Source organism: Neolamprologus multifasciatus, chromosome 13 (assembly GCF_963576455.1).
Source record: "Neolamprologus multifasciatus chromosome 13, fNeoMul1.2, whole genome shotgun sequence".
NCBI classification, from domain to species: Eukaryota; Metazoa; Chordata; class Actinopteri; order Cichliformes; family Cichlidae; genus Neolamprologus; species Neolamprologus multifasciatus.
This window is the reverse complement of record NC_140451.1, coordinates 21,057,011-21,072,512: the sequence shown is the minus strand read 5'-3', so window position 1 is coordinate 21,072,512 and position 15,502 is coordinate 21,057,011. Positions and strand designations below refer to the sequence as shown.

General features: G+C 42.3%; 1 protein-coding gene across 2 annotated transcripts; it reads right to left on the bottom strand.

Moving 5' to 3' along the window:
* Positions 1-3,739: 3,739 nt before the first annotated feature.
* Positions 3,740-14,901, bottom strand: LOC146505507 (phosphatidylinositol 3,4,5-trisphosphate 3-phosphatase and dual-specificity protein phosphatase PTEN). 2 transcript variants are annotated; one of them, XM_085182785.1, is made up of 10 exons: positions 14,100-14,900; positions 10,302-10,386; positions 10,126-10,170; positions 9,971-10,014; positions 9,515-9,753; positions 8,439-8,580; positions 6,675-6,743; positions 5,927-6,093; positions 4,837-5,178; positions 3,740-4,715 (listed from the first exon to the last, which is right to left on the bottom strand). In XM_085182785.1, the coding sequence occupies exons 1-10, from the start codon at positions 14,176-14,178 to the stop codon at positions 4,533-4,535; spliced, it is 1,395 nt and encodes a 464-aa protein (XP_085038911.1). In that variant the 5' UTR covers positions 14,179-14,900; the 3' UTR covers positions 3,740-4,532. The 2 variants fall into 2 exon arrangements, with proteins under 2 accessions (XP_085038911.1, XP_085038912.1); XM_085182786.1 differs by lacking the exon at positions 6,675-6,743 and having other exon boundaries at positions 14,100-14,901.
* Between the last annotated feature and the right edge of the window lie 601 nt (positions 14,902-15,502).

The window sequence follows — 15,502 nt, the reverse complement described above, 5'->3', positions numbered from 1 at the left end:
GCAGCCATGCTCTACAACTGCTACCAACAGATGGAAGGGAAATGGGGTTACCAGCTTGGACTTAACTTCTCTTTGTAGGCCAAACTGACCCCCACCCTCCCCTCTGTCATTTCATCATAATACTATGCTTAAATCTCTGTATTTTGGTGTTAGCTTCTTTACCTCCCCCTTTTTTCACAGTATTTAGAGGCTTAGACTGTGGAAGGCCATACATGCCGCAAAATAAATATAATTAAATGTCAATTTTAAAAAAAGAAATACATAACACACAGTCTTATTGAGTCAATATTGTGACAGCCTGAAAAAAACCCAAAAGGTTCATGAACATTTGATGTATAATTCTGATTCAGTATCATCATTTAGACACATCTCGGTGCAGAAGTATTCACTTGGTTGTCATTTTGCAGGTTCTGGGGTTTGTCACAAGAGCTTCCGGAGATTTAAGCTGTTTTTTCCCCCACTTTTCTCTTTAGGTCCTCTCTGTAGCATTTTTATTCACCATTGTACACCATTTTTATTGGTTAAAATGAGTACTGAAGAGCAGTTCACTGAATTAATTCCTTAATTAGTCACTAATTATCTAATCTAGGAAGTAAAATATAAATTAGGTACATCTGTTCAACTGCTTGTTATCACAAATATCTAATCAGGGACTCACGTGGCAGCAACAGCAGGCAGACATCGTTAATACGACCTGCTGAAGTTTAAACCAAGCATCAGAATGGAGAAGAGAGGTGATTTAAGGTGGCATTGTCAGTGATGCCAGCTGTGCTGGTATGAGTATTTCAGAAACCGCTGATCTGCTGGGATTTTCCCACACAACCATCTCTAGATTTTACAGAAAATGGTCCAAAAAAGAGGAAATATTCCGTGAATGGCAGTTCTCTGAAATGAATGAAAATGCCTTGTTGATTTCAGAGGTCGCAGGGGAACGGGCAGATTGCTTCGAGGTAAAAGGAAGGCACCCGATACAACCAAGGTATGCAGAGGATGTCAAACTTGGATGGGCTACAGCAGCAGAAGACCACAAAGCTCAAATCATCTCACAGTGATTTCTTGAACACGCCTATGCCAAATCTGCACCAACTACGTGATGCTATCAATATGGACCAAAATCTCTGGAGACTTTTTCCAGCACCTTGTTGAATCTCAGCTATAAAGAGTTAAAGGTACAGTGTGTAAAGTCTCAGAACTAGATGTCAGTAAATTGCAGATTCCAGTCAACCGCATTCTGTTTTCTTGCCCTTCACAATTCAAGTGCACAGTGTTTTGACGCTGTTAGTGGCCATCAGTGAAACCTTCCTTGAAGTGGATTTAACATCGTTGGACACTCGAGCCTAAAATTATATAATAAAACTATAATAAAATAAACTACTGCCCACGCTGTACTTTTAATGGATTAATTCTGAGTTTATGAGAACACATCATGTGTTAGAAGACGTAATTATACAGTAATCAATGCATATTTATGAGTACAGCAATCACTTCTTTCTATCACGTAACCTGAAAAAATACTTACTGTACCTTTAAGACAGCTCTAAAGGCAAAATGGGGTTCAACCCAGGATCTTAACATCAAGCCATTAAGCTACATTTGAGATTAACATCTTTATACTATTAGGATAATATATTCAGTTTAATCAAACAACTTACACACACACACACACACACACACACACACACCTTTTATCTAAGTAGTAAAGAGATTGTACTTCTATAGATTAAAATTAGTTTTTCTCTGGTATGTGAGACAAATATTTTTTGGGCAGCTGGGATTTCTATTTTCATTGCAATACTGGAAGTGACCACCTGGAAAAATTAGCACCAAGGTGTACAGATCTCTTAATTATTCTTAATTAATTAGTCTTAGGTTCAGGATAAGCATAAACACATCCATCAATACGGCTAGTTATCCAACTTTGGGAGTCTTTACCAGCTGATTCTAACTGTAACAAACCAACACCTCCTGTCCATGGCTTGGCCGTTTTTCCACATCATATCCGCAAACGCTGTATCATCTTCCATCTTTGTTCTGCTGGATGTATAATGTACTGTTTAAGGAAAATTCACATTCACATTATACAAAGCAAACATTCCTCCAAATCTCCTGCTTCTCCATTGGTGCCTCACCTCTTGAGAGATGGTAATGTGGGGGAAATCAAACATTTTTTCTGAGGAGCCAGCCCTCAAGACATTCAAATGAGGCAATACATTTCGATTCATATTTCAGGTGCAGTTTCTGGAGTGTTTAAGTGATGAGAGTAGCAATCAGAAGCAAAGAGCTGGACTCTCAAACTCGGCTGAAGTCACGGCTCTTGGTTCGCTTCAGTCTTGTGTGCCTGTGGAGAGCTGAGGCATCTCTCTCTGGTCTCTCAGCCCAGCACAGCACATTCATTATTAATCTACCAGAGTCTCTCCCTCCTTCTCGGCTCAGCCAATTACAGTTGGGCCCCTGCGACTGCTGCCTGTCTCATTTGACGCTGCGCTGGTTGGCTTTGATGTCTCTATCAACACGAAAGAGCCGGGGACCGAGTCTTAATAGAGCAGAAGGGGATTATGCGACTGCCAGCCCCCGGGGGTGGAACAATTTTTAAAATATATATGTTTAATTCATACTTTATTTTATTATCAGGAGACTTTGGGCCAAGCTTTAGCCAGGGTCTTGCCACTTTCTGCACTGCTATCACAGCAACATGCTTGTTAATCCTATTACCCTTTCATTTGGGGAACCACACAAGCCTGCAAGCAGAGCAGGCTCGACTACCAGAGGCCTCGCACACCTCCCTCCTGGGCTGGCAGCCTTTCCTTCCTCTGCTTATTTCATATGGAGAACGCCTTTATTAACCAGCAGAAGCCAATCCACATGCAGCGCTGATACTCTGGTATGAAGTCGGGCTGCTTTGGCTCATAAATGTTAATGTTTTTATTAGGGTTCAGAGGTCAGTTTGCTTCTCAGAAAAATCTACTGGTGCTTGGCAAAAATGTAACAAAAACCACAAAAACGAGGTTGCACAAACTCCAATCGGCAGCAATGTTTCCAAATATAATCAACCAATTTCTGCTTTTTCTCACCACTACACTGCCATTAGATGCTCGCAACTCCCTGGTTCCACTCAGTGTTATTTGTTTAAAGTGGGCTTTTCGCCCTCAGTTGAACTTCTAACAACAATCCTTCCATCACTTCCCTAACTCAGGTCCCACTCGCTATTTGCAGCACTGACCTTTAAAGCAGGAAGTTACTGTTAACACAGCTCCAACGACAACCTGCTTTACAGCATTTTTTTTCCTCCCCCCTCTCACCAGGGACAGCGCTCTGCACTAAAGTCCCGTCTCACACATGCTAAAAATTTAGATTACAGGGTCTGGGTACCGTCACTTAAAATTACGACTTCATTTGACAGCAGCGGTGTCAAGTTAGAAGACCGCACTAGCCGCGACGCCCGATGACAACTGCGCACTTTGAAAATTCATTTTCATTCTGCATGATTTTCATTAACGGAAAACTGCAGCTCTATTACATAAAGCTGTGATGTAATTTTGTGAGCATGACTCAAAGCAGCGGGGAACCCCACGCAGAAGACGCATCTCAAAGCTGCTTTCATTATCAAAAAAAAAAAAAAAAAAAAAAGACAACATTGCATACATTTATTAGGGATGGACGCCAATTCTAATACATGCAAATTCACCATTGTCCTTGAAATGTAGTGTCAACATTATTGCAAACACTTGTCTCCCTGCTGTTTTGTGTATTATATTTTTATTATCTTAGGATAAAAAAAACATTAACAATTACATGGGATGCCTTGTTCTGCATAATTTAACATATACACAGTGGGAACAGGAATGGCAATGCTTTAGACATCATCACAGCCTCTTTATAACCCCCGCCCACCCCCAACCCACTGCCCGCATGCAGTTTGCACTGCACAAAGGCCAAAAGTCACGTGAGACAGCCTGCAAAGAGCACAAGAAGCATTCACAGTAAAGGAATATAGGAAGGAGGAGAGGATGGAGGGTGGGGGAGAGTAAAAGATGAGAGGAGAAGAGAGGGAGTGAAACAAAGTGACTGCAGCACTGGCCTTGGTTTAGACAGGAGAAGAGCAGCATAGTCCTCGTATATCATTCTAGCTTCTCCCACACTTCAACTCCCATCTCCTGATTGTGGTACTCTTTCCATTGTCTTTGACACAAAAAAGTTTGTTATATATGCATGTATATATGTATATACATATATGTATGTATATATATATAAACACAGTTTTATAGCTACAGCACCTTTTCCCATGGGGCAACAGTGTCAATACCTCGCACATGGTTCATGGTCGTGCCAGAGAGAGAAAAAAACAAAACAAAACAATATATTGGTCAGGATATTTCATCTTTTTTTCCCCCTAAAATTGGCATTTGACATGATGATATTCTATTGCCGTCTGGGGGAGGGAAGGGACAAAGGTTCTTCTTTTGAGTTTATATTCAAGTTTTCTCCTTTTTTTCTGCTGTATAATTTCTTCCTTTTTCCTGTTTAAAAAGAGTTCACACTTTTGTGATTTGTGTGTGCTGCTCTTCATCAAAAGGTTCATTTTCCGGATCTGAGTCAGTGGTGTCAGAGTATCGATAATGGTCTGGCTCATTGTCGCTAACGTCGGGGGTGACTGATGTTGAAGTACTAGCCTCGGAGTTCGGCTCCTCCACGGTTTTCGTAAAGTACAACTTCACCTGGAAACCAAGACGAGATGATCACAAACAAGTCTCGTCACTGCTCTTTTCAGTTAAAAATGCAAAGTGAACTGACAGCAGATATACGGTTATTCAACAGCAGAAAGATTGCAGCACTTACTTTGAAGTTTGGTGAGAAGTAGCGGTTAGCTTTGTCTTTGTTGGCCTTGTCCAAGTCGTTCTTATTAAGTGTCAGGATGAGATAGTCCTTGTCCCTGTCGCTTTCTTTGCTGCTTTCCTTCTTCTCCTCCCTGTAGTTTTCTCTCCAGTTGTCCTTGCACTCGGCACTTTGCAGTTGGCCCTGTCCCGGTCGGCCTGGTCCAGGTCCCTGTCCCGGAAGACCCTGCCCTGGTGGCCCCTGCTGGCTCTCTAAACTGTTAACTGCCCCGTTCTCCATCTTGTCCCCACTCTCCTCTGGTCCAGGGATGAAGAAAGTGTTCACCCAAAAATGAAACATTTTGTCCTGGAGGGGGAGAGGTTACAACAGATTGAGTGAATGAAGTATTGAAAGGAAACTTTACAGGTTTTTGATTAGGTTTCTTTCCAAAATCCGTTGTTCTAGCTAAGGCTGATGGTCCATTTTTTACTGTCAACAAATTCAGAGAAAAGCCAGCCTTGCACTAGTCAGTTTAAGCATTTTTCAACTGCTGTGCACCCAGTACATTTCTTTCTACCAATGCACTATTCTACTCCTGTTTCAGAAGCGTTTGTTAAAAACTGCACCCAGCCATTTTAGGAAATTAGCGAGTATTTAACCAGTGTAGTTTTTAGCAAACACTAACAGGAGTAAACAGTGCATTTTTTGGGGTCTATTTTCAGCTGTGGGTTAATATAAATTTCAGTATTTATGGCAGCAGGACAACGAATGAGGGATTTACCTCAAAATAAACTGGTTGCCCTGCTTGTGGTCCTGAAGGAACATGCCAATGGTGTGCCTAATTGATCTGTTTTTAATAGTTTTTGGGACAAAACTGGCCTGCAGCACAGAGACCCAAGATATTAAAAATACCACATTTTTGATTTTTGGTTTATTTGTGAGAACTGTGGCAATAAAACCGTAATTGCTGGCACCCTGCTAAGTGTGAAAATGCTTAGTCGTCTTATCGTTCTGTGACTTAGTCACTTTATGGCATACAGTGGCTGAAATAAGCTCCTAAATTAGACTGAGCACATGAAGCCGCAATGAAATCTCCCAAACAAAGACAACTAACCTTCTTCAACATCTTATTCTGTTTATGGAAGAACTCCACTTTGATGTCTCCGCAGACTGGGAGCGGCTGGGGAAATTCAAAAAACATATGCTTGTCCTCGCGCCGTGTGTGAGCGGGGTTCGATGTGTGAATCTTCACTTTCAGCTGGTACACCACAAACTGGGGATCTGAAAAAAGTGTTGACGTTGTACAGGGGTGAGGAGCACGATGGGTGAGATTTGTGAGAGGGGGAAGGGGGGAGTGGGAGAGAAGAGACAGAAAGCACAATAAGAGGAGTGCGCAACAGTGGAGGAGGGAGTAAATCAGGAGGGCGAGACAGGATACCAGTGTTATTACATGAGTTTGACAAAAGAAAATGGCACAGCACACCACCACCTCCCACCCACTGAGTAAGTGAAAAAAAAGTGATAAAACATTGTATTAAAATTAAGGAGGAGAAAGGGAAAGTTAACAGGCCACAAAATGTAACACCCAAATAGACCCAGAACCAGAGACACAGGACCCTATTCTGATACAGTCATTGGTTTGGTCTTGGACCAGCGCAACACGTTGCATTTAGAAGAATTTTAACCCTTTCTTCTTCCTGTCAGGGTGGAGGGTGGTGCTGGAGATGACTTCATGTGCCCCTAAGCTTTTCCTTTCCTGCTAAGCAACATGTCTACCTCAGACTGCTCCTGCCTGCTGGATCTCTGGGGCCATATAAAAACAAATGAGTGAAAAAATAATAATGGATGAAAGGCTCATTTACCCCAATGCCAATTCCCTTTCTTGAAGCCCTGAGGGGTCGGCTCGCTCCTGTTTTTAATGGTACTGTCCCCTTAGAGAGAAAGAAGGAGATTATCACAAACAGGGCCTGGCTGGCCTGTCAGGGGCTTGACAGCACAGCAGGTACAAAACACAAGAGCTCTACACAAATATTTACATCTACATAGCTTTTCTTAATAACAACATTCAATCCGTGGCTTCAAAGCGGAGTTGTGCATCTTACAAAAACGTTTGACAAGGCACCTAGTGTGCACATGAGAAACACAAAGAGGAAGAAACAAACGGGGAACTTTGAAATTGCTGAAAATCAAACGACCAAAATGCGTCAGTTTTCTTTGGTGGAAATAAAGAGAGAAGTGTTTGACATTGAGCAGTTTCTAGCAATTAAACTAGTTTCTATTTTATCATTGCAGTGAGCTAAGAACTAGAAAAGCTAGAAAAACAAACCGCAAAATAGAAAAAAGCGATGCATATACGAAGACGTCAAACTCAGAATAGGGCCTTTTTAAGCAGAGGGTTAGCAGGAAAAAAAAAAGGAAGGATCGATACAGTCAGGGGTGTGCAGCACAGTCACGTGTTAGGGTAAAGAAGTCACAGACACGAAGGAAGGAGAGGTTGCTTTTTCTGACCGACAGCTAAAAATGGACAAATTCAGATACGAGGAGAGCACAACATCGTATGACTCAGATGCATTTGAGCAGATAAGCAGAATTATTTCACTTTTTTTTAACCCCTCCTCAGGCTAAAACAGAGCACTATTTAAACACTAAAAAAAGGTTTTCTACATGCAGCTAAACACTCTGCATTCATGTGAACATGAAAAATGAAACACAGGGAACGAAATTAAATTGAGAAGAGTGACATTATTTGCTTAGATATTTGGGGAAATCACCAAAGTTAGCTCTGCAGTAAGCATTTGGTTTTGACAGCTGTTAAAAAAAATAAATCAAACGGGTTGGACTGCTTGCGTTTGTCACTACGTCAACAGGGGAGAACAAGTGCAAATGTTGGCAGACATTTTACAGCCGTCATATCAATTAAACTCTGAGCAAACATGCAGTGATATGTAAATACTCATAACTGAGTGGCTGTTACCGTCAGTGACTTACTGAGTGCTGCGCTATTGTTTGCTAAAATTACCGCCATCTAAATTCCTCTCGACTTTAAGTTACTTCCTGGTTCGGCCTTAGGAAAACATGTAAAACCTGTGCTTATGTAGCTACTACTATAGGATGCGCTCTCCTCTATACAAGGGCATTCTGTAGTTCTTCTCGATAGCGAGCATAGAAAATGAAATCCTATAAAAGTCTCTCCCTCGAGAGGAGCCAAAAAAATTTAAATTAATGGCTCGACTTTGCAGCTTTCGGAGCTAATAAAAATCTTAAAAGGCTCCTGTGGAAAAAAAAATCTGAAATTTTTATGAAGACAACCAGTGGGGATCTGGTTCACCGGGATTTTCTGTGAGCAGCAACAAGCAGACTTGATCGATACAAAGCCGCCCTTGTTAGTTAAATACAGCACGAAATTCAGCTGTACTCAACAAGGCTATTAAAAAATAAATAAAAAAGAAACGGCAGAGGACAACTTGGCTCCACCACAGATGACCTGCAATGCCCTACGGTGCTACGCTGCAGTGTGGGTTAGCCCCACGGTGCACCATACATGCAAGGCCCTCGCTCTGTCTGAACAGCGGTATGCATGCCTACGCCCTAGATTGGAGTTGAAGTTGAACATGAGCGTGACTCACTGCAGGTGCCCCCGCTGAACATAGGGAGAGTCTCGAACACCATTTTGTGGAAGAGCAATGCCACCGGCTTGTACTCCAGCTGGTGCTTCAGTAGGTAGCTGTAGTAGTAGACGTAGCGACGCTGGCTCGGGATCGTTACTCCCTGCAAACAAAAGCAACAATGTTTAAACCAGGGGTGCCAAACATAAAGCCCAGGGGCTGGAATTGGCGCGGAAAAGAGCCCACTGTGGCCCACTGGACCGGCTTTGAAAAAAATGGAAAGGATGACATGAATTTGAGACTTTTAAGTGTATTTTATAAGGTTTTATGGCTTTTCCCCCATAGCCAGTCATACTAAACCACTGTAAATAAGTAACAGATAAACAAATAACAGAAAGCTCCCAATCAGTCACTATCTACTATAGAAATGTATGATTTTAAAGTGGGATTACAGCAAAAAGAAAAAAGAAAATAAATATTTTTCATTTTATAATTACAGGACAGTCTTTTTCTGTAATTTTACACATTTCTTACATTCTAAGCGCAAAGCAGCATTTTTTAATAATGTAGTAAAACTGTGATGTGTTGATGAAACTACAGCACTATTGCTTATGTTAAAATATCTCGGAGATTAAATGTGTAGTGAAACTTTTTTAGACTGACAGAAAAGGGAGTTTCACTGGTTCGGCACACTTAAGATCAAAGTAGGCCGTATCTGCATGTGGCCCACAATGCAAAATGAATTTGACATCCGTGGTTTTGACGCAGATGAGGGACGCAGGATGCAACATGAGATCACCTTCGAGTTTATCCGTTTAATATGTATTACTTCTTAAAACAGAGCACTGGTGCCTGAAATTATGCTTCTGTTTTCTATGTGTGTTCAAATCTTTGCAACCTTGATAATTATTAGTGAAAATCAACTCAGTCATCTTGTATGCTCTCTCTCTCTTTTTCTTAGCTTGAACAGAAAATTTACTTTCAATTTGAAACCAATTAAGCAGGATGTGGCTCATCAGTCACTGCCCTGCTTGATGCAACTGCTCTAAAAAGTAATAAAGCCTTCTGAATTGAAAGCGTTTGTTTCGTGACCTCACCTTCTTGTCCCTTGTCCTGACCTCCCCATAAAAGTCAAGTGCTTCTTGGGCCTCCTGGAATTTCCCACGATGGAGGAGATACGCGCAGATCATGACTCCGGTGCGGCCCTTCCCGGCCTTACAGTGGATGGCCGCCACGTGATTGTCATCCTCACTGAGCCACTGGTCCAGGTCTTCACAAAACGGCTTAATCAGCTCCAGCTGAGGAGGGTTATGGTCTTCGAAGGGGTACTGTGCAACTGAGGTGTGACGGGATGCAAGTCCACGCAAAGTTGTGATGAGAGAGGGGGGGAGAGGGGAGGGGGGGGGGGACAGTGCAAACAGGTCAGCATAGACAAGGTGGGCAGGAAGATGCTGAGTATTTTGAGAGATCTGATGACCTTGTGCGTCATCAGGCCTTCAGCTGGGATTTTATTTCTTAAAGACAGCATTTATAGAAAACGTGAAGCAGCCTACCTCTGCAGTTAAATTTGGCAGTATCGTAGTGTCTTTCTGCACAGCTGAAATGTCAAGAAAATCCCCCCCAGAAAACTCCAGTTAGCAATCACACAAGAGGAAGCTGGTAAGTAAACAAGGATGAGCTCAGATGCAAACAAAATGTAGAAACTTACAGGTTGTAGATTTTGTAGTGGTTTTTATGCTTTGAATCCAAAAACCTGTCCGCAGAAAAATAATAAAATCATTAGCTCGATATGAGATCAAAGTGCTAGAGCAAAACGAATAAACTCATGTACTGCAGAATAAACTGCATGTTTGTTATATTACCCTTTACCGAGATCACACTTACCGTACTACATCATCTATATTGTTTCTGTACACGCCTTCAAGTCTCTCTGCTGGAAAGCCCATTGCAATGATATTTGGGTAAATATCTGTTCAAGCAGTCAAGGAAATGTACAATCTGCAGGAAATCAAGAGGGAGCTACTACCAAGGCTCCCAGCGTCAGAACTAAAGCTTTTAAAGGAAAGGACTGCTTAAAAGAATTTGCCATTACAGCACAACTTCAAGAATGAAGACATGAGTGAAAGGGTTGAGAAAAGTTTTAGTCCACGCCATTATAAGAGTGTGATTGTAGTTATGGATAGACAGGAGAATAGAGGAGGGGTGCTGGCCAGTATGTGCGTGCATGTTGTGACAGATGGCCTTGACAGTGAGAAGCAAGCAGTGACGGCAGAGTAACCGCGCTCCTGCTTCAGCCAGCCCACATGTGGGTGCATGAGTAGAGTCTCTGCTCCCTGACCTGCATGTATTTTTAGAACCTAAAGTTATATTGGGATGATCGCAAATGTTCGACTTATCTAGTCTGAATTCAGCCAGAGACATTTGAATATCTGCGAGATTGCAAGCGGGCAACATGAAGTCACACATGTAAGGAAGGGGAAAAAAAGTTAACTCAAAAAACAAATGCGCCGAGCTGCGAATTTGCAGGTGTAGAAAAAGGTGGTGTTTGTGTTTCAAATGGCTCCATATTTCCGCAAGAACGGTGAGGAAAATGTCGTGGCCAATTATATGGTGACATACATTCACTCTTAAAGGTGCACATCAGTGTCACATTGCACTGAAAAAGAATAATTTGGTTGGCATGCATGTCTTGAAGGCTCGGCTCCAACGCCTACCTGTAACTGAAGTCTGCTCGTCAGTCTAAGCTGTGGGATTTCACACTTTAACCACTGACTAAAGGGCAACCTTTTCTTACACTTCCTGTGCCACAACGTCAAAAATAGAAAGGCTGAATATTTCTAATTGGATGTGTTTCGTTTTGTCCCCCCCCCCCCCCCCCCCCCCCGAGTCAAATCACTTTTTAACTGGTCAGAATAATTTGACACACGCATCTGACGGCTCTGGCGAGAAAGCACAGCCGGCAGCCTCTATACAGCCCTCAACTTTCCTGGTGTGTGCAGTGCGCATACAAGTACCTGTGGATGCAAAAAGCCCACAAGGTCAACTCTTTTGATTCAGTGTGCATACACACAGCTCATTGTTCAATCAGCAGACCTACAAGTACAAAAAAAAGGTTTTCCACAAACTCGGGTCAACTGTACTATGGCAGACATTAATGCTGTTTCAGCCATTTTTGGGGAAATTTTCAGCAAAACCCCATCAGAGGATTTCAGTAAGTGCCTTCACGCAACCCCATGCAACCAGGCTATGCACAACACAGGCCTCGTACATAAATTCAAGCCAGCCCTATAGCAAATCTTTGAGGTTATTTGCATACAGCCAAGCTACTTCCTTGAAACTCAGCACAGCCGCCTAAGCTGTATATCCTGTACTATAATAAACCTGTCGATTAAGGGCTCAAAAAACTAATTAGGAGATAAAAACAGGTTTTTAATGCTTTATAATGGGCTACTCTAACCCGTGGATCTACAGGCAAAGGGGGTCCAGTCAGACTTTAAGTGATCTTTACAAACCTTCAGGGATAACTTCAGCCCAGAGCATGGGGGTCTTGGTTTCTGCAGCTGGAAAGAGATTCATATGTTGGACCCCGGAAGGAAGCTCCAAGTAGGAGGAAAAAAAAATCTGATGCTTTAGACACGCCTTTTCTTAAAAGCCAGCCCTGCCTCAGCTCTATGCATATGCCAAATCCACAACTGAGAACGAAAGAGGGGGGGAGATAGGGAGAGTGGGACCCAGCAGGAACTAAGGTGGGGAGGACAGGAAAGGAGGAGAGCAGAGGAAAAGGGGCAAGCAGAGGGAGGGAGAATTAGGAGTGGGAGTAGTAAAGAAAAAGAGCAAAAGGAGAGGAGAGGTGGTGGGTTGAGAGGGTAAGAGGGAGAGAGCACTCAGACAGCAATGATGATACAAGATCACTGGCAACTCTATTTTAAGGGCAATTCCCAGAACTGTGATACTGCATTACATAACTGCAGAAAGCCCATATTGTTTTTAGACATAGTGCCAAACATGATAAAAGGGATAATTCGAAAGGGCCCACATCCAAACAAGAGGTGGCTTCACACCAAAGAAAGATTCCACTTTTGAGTGGTGTACCCCATTCACACCTGCACAAAGCTGTAGAGGCATACCACAAGAGTCCTGCCACTGACAAGACATGACATTCGATTTACCACATTATAAAAGCAGGCGAGAAACATCAGATCAAATACTGTGAGACACGCCTTTCATCAGCATCTGCAGTCACACATACATCATAGCTGACAGCTCTGCCTGAAATCACTTCACTATGTTTCTATCTATAGTGTCAAGTCAAGGTAACTAGCACTCAGCTCTACATCTGCACTTTCAGAAAAGAAAGAACAAAAAACACGCCACTCGGCAAGGTTTTCAAGTTGCTAACAATAACAAAAGTAAATTCAGTACATAAACACTCCAGGCCGCTCAACTCTTTGTATACTTTAAGGAACCAGATAGGGTTGGAACTTCCATTATTGATTAATCTGCCATTTCAGATTCTAGATTACTACCCCCCTCCCAAACACACACACACACACACACACACCACCCAATAATAATGTGGAAAAGGTCCCAAAGCCCAGGTGGGATTTTCAAACGTCTTAATTTCCTCTTATAGTAAACTGATTACATCAACTTTTCACATTTGAGAAGCTGGCTTTGTATTGTTTTTAGTTTGCTTAGAAAAAATAAATATATATTTGTTAACAATAGGATATGATCTGACAACTTAATTCCGCCATAAAACCAAAAATGTCAAACTCTGGGACTCTATGAGTCCCAGAGTTGAGATCACATAAATATGCCTTTATGTGATCTCAACACATAAAGGCATATTACATGAAACTTTTACCATTAACCAACTTTAAGCACTGTAGCAAATTACATTTTGCATTTAGCTGCCCAAAGTCAACCACTTCAGTCGCTATTCTAGCTTATCACAAGCCAAATAAGTAAAAGTACCAACTTTAGAAGCGGGAATACTGCATCAGTGAACCAGGTCATCTATTGTCAGTGTCAGTCCTGCTGTGAAGATTGAAATTTAATTTCTTTAAATATTTTAATAGCCATCTTAACAAAAGGGAAATGAGTTTTTAAACGTTTATATCCATCAGTGAACATTAAATCCATCAAGAAATACAGATGAGAGGGGCAAGAGTACTTTAGCCATTTGCTCGATTGTGTCAAAACAAACGAGAAACCCACCAAAAATTAAAAACCTGGGTAGCAAATCCAGATGTAAATGAAAGCCAAAGATACCCTAAAACAAATCCTAAACGCATCATATATGATTACGAGAGGCACAGATTTAAAATGATAAATATGGCCAAATGACTAACAATTTCACAACCTTCACCCAGGTTCACCCAGGCTAAATGCCCTGTCACATTTAAACACAGAGACCAATGTCCAGCTTAACAGAGGTTTCCAGCTGTGATGTTAGTGTGGTATTCATACGTGCCGCTTTGACAGATCCACCATCTTTCAAACATGCTGGGTGACAGCAAAGCTGCGCTGTCGGACCAACTAGCAGCTAGCTACGATAAGTAGCAGGGGAGCCATCTACCTCACATTACTCCACCGAACTGGTTCCAGTGCTCTTAACCAGTGCAGCTAGAACATGTTAGTGACCAGTGGCCCGAAGGCTTTACAAATTAAGAAGGATACATGTTAAGTCCAGGTCGAAACCATCCTCTTGGTATCTCCTTTTGTTCCGACTGACCATTTCTTTTATAATCGACGACATTGTAGCAGGTGACAGGAGTCTATATGGGGTAATCTAGTATTGGCGGTTTGGCCGATTATGTCGCAGTCACTGGGTCTGCTCTCGGTGGCTCACGGCTGAATTTTCCAGGTCCTGACAGAGAAGTGCTAGCCAGCAGTAGCGGTGGCTGTCGGTAGGATTAGAAAGGCTTCCTCTGGATCATAAAGACGGGCCTTGCTCTGCTCCTCCGCGGAGGCCCGACTTTCCCAATCCTGCAATTCGTTTTGCAAACACCCCCGGATAAAATACATGCAGGTGTCCTCAGAGGAAAATACTTCAGAATGCCGTGAAATGTCCAAGCTGAAGGCTCAATGGCAGCTGCCGCGATTGACAGCAAGAAGACAGAGAACTCACCGGTTCTCTAAACCCGTATCCAGTCACTAAGACGTAGCTAGCTCGCTAGCTAACTAGCTAGCTAGCACAGCTAGCTAGCAACAATAGCTAATGCTACCTCCTTTTTCGATCCAAATGCCCCCTAACGATTTAACATTGTCATCGACTGATTGCCAGGAACACATCTGAAAAAAAGTGACAGGCTCCACCTTCGATGTATAGAGACTATACAAAGTTCAGAAATGTGTACAGGCTGATTTGACAGTTCCGTCCCGGGAAATCATCTTCTTTTCTCGCTCCTCTAGCTCCAGCTGAACTCTCAGGCTCCCATCATGGCCTCCACAGAAGGAAAAAAAGAAGGTAGAGCAGGCTGGGATTTTAGAGTACGTATCACGCCGCCTTCATCGTTATAGTCCCACAGCTTAATGAAACCTGAAAAACGCACACGTCTCTAATATGCTTCTACTAATTAAGAATACGCGCTGAAAAGCAAAATACCTACACGAGTAATCGTCCTGACCCCGAAAAGCGAGATAATAGAATTATTTCGTGCTTGTGGCGGAAGGATAAAATGTGTTCGCTTACGACGCTCCCGTCTGTCAGTGATCACGTGTGATGTAATTAGGGAAGTTTCCAACATAATGTCACTTTTCGCGGTTTAAACTGTCATTTCGGGTATGGCAAGTATATCAGTGCAAACTGCCGACCACGAGTTTGCACTGCATTTGCTTTTACAGAGGAAATGCTTATGTGTTGACAATATCTCTCTTGGTTCCTTTGTTTTTTCAGTCTTCTCAAAGCAAGTAATTTATACCCAGGTTAATTGCATGATCGTGCACTTTGTCTGCAATGATGAACACCACCATAAATAAATAAATGAACAGGATTAAATCTGCATGATATAATTGCGGACATAATAAACACAGGTGTGCGCAAACTGTGAAGATAAATTCACAGTTAAATTTAGGGTGCA